Source organism: Arachis hypogaea, chromosome 11, assembly GCF_003086295.3.
Source record: "Arachis hypogaea cultivar Tifrunner chromosome 11, arahy.Tifrunner.gnm2.J5K5, whole genome shotgun sequence".
Lineage (NCBI taxonomy): Eukaryota > Viridiplantae > Streptophyta > Magnoliopsida > Fabales > Fabaceae > Arachis > Arachis hypogaea.
Window position 1 is genome coordinate 60187374 of NC_092046.1, and position 4376 is coordinate 60191749.

A 4376-nucleotide genomic window follows, 5' to 3' on the forward strand; every position below is an offset into this window, starting at 1 on the left:
TTGGTCCTCAAAGAATTTTAAATTCGATATTTTAGTTCTCAACAAAAATTAATTACTCGATTGGTTCCTAATAATTAATTTCATTAATCACTTAGGTTTTTGGCTCCGTCAACTCTAACGGAAGACAAAATAGTTCCAGAAAACTCTAATACGGGACAAAATGATCCCTGACAACTCTAACAAGAGACAAAATGATCCCTAACCCCTTTATTCGAAAATGACACTGTTCTTCCCCAATTTTTATCATATCTCGCATAACCCTAACATTCATACTCTCCTTCTTCACCTCCACAATCTTCTTTTCCATCTTTTCCTTCCTCCTCTTTAGCTCCAAGATTAAGGCATGATGTAATTGTCACATGTGTCGCACCTACCTCAACATGTCATGGACCATACTTCCTAAATTTTTGTGACTGGTACATCCACCTCCTCTGCACTTCACCCACAAAAAGTATCCACTTCCACGTCTTTGACAACATCACCTCCAACCCCGATAACGTCCACGACATCCTCAAGACCAAGTTCTACAACTACTCCAAGGGCACGCCTTTCTCCACTCTCCGGCAAGCAATATATATTGTTGGACATTAGGACATCATATGCAAATTCTCATTTGAAATAGACAATGAGTATTTCATTCCTTCTTTTCCGGAATAATGTCACCGTTGCATCCAAGCTATTACAACGAGCAATGTCACCGTTGCCGCTCATATGGAAACTGAAGCGATTACTGAACATTGATTCGGAGAAGAAGTTGAAGGAAGCGATCGGAGTGGTGGACAATGTAGTCATGGAGATGTTAGGGCAGAGGAGGAGGGAGATGGCAACGACGACGATGAGTCTTAACAAATCAGACTTGTTGTCTATATTCATGAGTTCCATCGAAAACGACAACTAGTTGAGAGACATAGGCATTAGTTTCCTAAGTATGAATTGGTTGAGAACAAGTTGAAGATTTTTTTCTTGTGAACATTAAATTTATAGAGTATGCATTGTGTAGTTTGAAGTTACAGTGTTAGACTGTTAGTGTTATGCAAGATATGATGAAAATTGGGAGAGAACAGTGTCGTTTCCGATCAGAGGAGAACAAGGACCATTTTGTCCCCTGTTAGAGTTGTTAAGGACTATTTTGTCCTCCGTTAGAATTAACGGAGAAAAGGACCTAAGTGACTGACGGAGTTAATTGTTAGGAACTAATCAAATAATTAATTTTAGTTGGAGACTAAAGTGTTTATGAAATTCTTTGAGGATCAAAATGGGTATATACTTTCAATGATTTGAATGAAAGCCCATTATATAAAATCTAGCGTCAGAGATATGGTGAGTGCACGTGGACATCCCTCGTATACTAGAAACTTCCGCGTCAGGATTCTGCATCCTTGATTCTTGGCCTTCTTAATTGTTCTATCGTTATTACAATTACAGCAGCATCGTCCCCTTATTCTCAATCATTTTTCTACTCTTTGCTGTTTTGCTCTCAGGTGTGCCTCTCTCTCTCTCTCTCGTTGAAGCTCTTTTTCAATTCGGTAAAATCGACGATCTTCGTTTTGGATCATCATGTTTCGGATTATAGATTATGTGTTTGATTTGATATGTGTTTGTAATTGTAATCGTTCTTTGATTAGGGTTCTTCGGATCATTATAATATGGTAATTCTAGTGGTTTTTGAACTTTGAATTAAGATTTACTCTCTTCAAAAAAATAAAACCTCTGCGGGAAGTTGGAATCTTCGTTGCTATTTGTGATCGTGCGTTTTTTGATAATTGATACGTTGTTTCTGTGGGGATATGGTTTGATTATCCTGTTGCTTGCAGTGAATATGAATCGACGTGGAGGAGGAGGGTTTGGTGGTGGTGCTGGTGGTGGTAGGGATCCGTTCTTTGATTTTGGTGGTGACCCTTTTGGTGGTGGTTTTGGAGGAGGGTTTGGTCCTTTTGGACCTCCTGGAAGCTTAATCTCGAGCTTATTTGGGGGAAGGGACCCTTTTGATGACCCTTTCTTCAGAAGTCCTTTTGGTGGAGGCATGTTTGCTTCTAGCCCCTTTGGTGCTGCCCCTGCTGGATTCCCTGGATTCCCTTTCTCCCAGGATATGCATCCAGCTGGGTTTCTTGATCAGCATCAGGCTCAGGCTCCTGCTCCAGAGTCTAGCGTGCGAAGGGGGCCTATCATTGAGGAATTGAACTCTGATGATGATGATGATGATGATGATCAAGGTGGGGAAGTCAAAGAGGGAAACAAGGCAAAGAAAGAGAATCCACGAAAGCATGGCAGGTCCAGCAGTGAGTCATTTGTTGAACATCCAAAAGGAGGAAACGAAGGTAATGGGAAGCTGTTGGTTGGTACTTTTGCTTTTTCTTTTCCTGAAATCGGATGGTTGGTTTGTTCATGCTAAAAGTTTATATTTACAGGGAAGAAAAGCAGGCACTTGCAGGCTAGGAATGAGTACAACAATGAATTCAACAACAGATTCAATGTGGCTAGGGCTGAACCTCAAACTCAAAGCTTCTGCTTCCAAACCGTAAGCTATGGTGGTGCTAATGGAACATACTATACTTCGTCAAGGACAAGGAGGACCGGCAATGATGGGGTGATTATTTAGAATCTGGTTAAATAACTCTTTAGAGTGAATTAGTGTATTGTTGGTTTTCTGATGCCATCTTCAACATATTAGGTGACATTTGAAGAGGCCAAAGAGGCTGATAGTTCTACAAGGGAAGCTTCTCACAGAGTTTCCAGAGGCATTCATGGCAAGGTATTCAATACTATTTCTTTGGTATCAAATTAATAATATTGGATTAAGTTGCTTCGGTTTATGGCTGTGTATTTGTAATTGCCCTGCTTATTAACTTTATTTCACTTGGTTTGTTACTTCATAGGGACATTCCCTTTCAAGAAAACTTAATTCGGATGGTAGAGTGGACAGCATGCAGACCTTGCACAATCTGAATGAAGGTATATCTTGGATTCAATATTCATGATTTCTATGATGTGATGTCTACTGTAGCAGTTCCACACTTCCATGCTTCTATGATAGTGTTACTGAAGGATTTGTGTTGTTAATTTGTCATCTTGTAGATGAACTTGCTGGTTTTGAAGATGAATGGAAACAAAAAGGTCAAAAGTATTTGCCTGAATTGACTGGGAATATTGGTCAGTTGCCGAATATACTTTTTGTTACTTTAGGTAGCGTTTGGTGGAGAGACAGAGACGGAAAGACTGAGACTGAGAGACAGAGACTAAGAGATAGAGATTGAGTATTCTGTTTGGTGTAAAGTGGGAGACAGAAATTAAAATAAAAATGAAATTCTAATTTAATTTGTACAAAGGGTAAAATAGGAATTAATTAATGGAAATGAAGGTATTTTAGGTATAAAATGTTATTAAAGTTTCAGTCTTCATCTCTAAAAATTTTAGTCCCCCTGTGTTCCTACTTTTTGGAGATACTAAAACAAATATGATATTGAGTCTCAGTCTCCTAATCTCTGTCTTAGTACCTCAAAACAAACCCTATCTTAAGGGCTAGCGATGATTAATCTCTAGAATATATCATCTTATCTTTAATTTGTTTCTCTTTTCTGCTTTAGGAGCTCTTGATAACCAACAAACTGCACAGGCCAGGCAGGGTGGGTGGGCTCTCCCTTCTTCAGAGCATGGTCATCCTGCCCGAACAATTTCTGAAGCTCAAGGTAGAGCAGGCTCTTCTCGCACGCAGGAGAGAGCAAGGACAGATTCCGGTGAGAGGAGTGCATCTCATCCACGGGGACGGGGCAGAAACTAAGGCATCTTGTTGCTTTCAAATTCAAGGTGTCTAGTCCCGTAACCCGCCGTCGATGTACTTCTGAATTATGCCCCTATTGTATCTTCTTACCCCTTTCCTTATAGAGGTCTATGATGATTTTGGCGGCAGTTATAATCCCTTGGTTGAGTGGATTTTCCCTGTTGGATTTGTGATGGTGATGCTAGGGTCTGAGACCTGCACTATCTTTTATAACTTTTATTAGGAGCTGATTGCATTACAAACCTGAAGTTAATGGTTTATATTTGTTGGTATTCATGCCTCGTGTTGTTTAGTTGTCATGAATCTTTTGATGCACCATTGGGTGGATGGATTCTGTGCAACTTTTACAATTCACTCCATCCATTCTCATACAAAAATGGTGCTTCCTTGGGAAGGCGACTTTAATCTGGTCCAGCTTTTCCCGACACCGGTGTGGCCACTCTCTCCCAAACACTGAACACGCTGCCGCGGCAGGTATATATTGGCCCGCCGGATATGGGGGTGTACGTAACCATTGAAATCATTGATATGTGTGGGGGGTACGTAACTGTTGAAATCATTTGCGAATCTAAGATTTCCGGATGCAATTTCTGATAGA

At 40.3% G+C, this 4376-nt stretch overlaps 1 protein-coding gene across 2 annotated transcripts; it reads left to right on the forward strand.

Annotated features, from left to right (window-relative positions):
• Positions 1 to 1262: 1262 nt before the first annotated feature.
• Positions 1263 to 4054, forward strand: LOC112721717 (uncharacterized). 2 transcript variants are annotated; one of them, XM_025772752.3, is made up of 7 exons: positions 1263 to 1481; positions 1815 to 2318; positions 2409 to 2587; positions 2672 to 2752; positions 2877 to 2952; positions 3076 to 3150; positions 3585 to 4054. In XM_025772752.3, the coding sequence occupies exons 2-7, from the start codon at positions 1820 to 1822 to the stop codon at positions 3776 to 3778; spliced, it is 1104 nt and encodes a 367-aa protein (XP_025628537.1). In that variant the 5' UTR covers positions 1263 to 1481; positions 1815 to 1819; the 3' UTR covers positions 3779 to 4054. The 2 variants fall into 2 exon arrangements, with proteins under 2 accessions (XP_025628537.1, XP_025628538.1); XM_025772753.3 differs by having other exon boundaries at positions 1295 to 1526.
• The last annotated feature ends 322 nt before the right edge of the window (positions 4055 to 4376 follow it).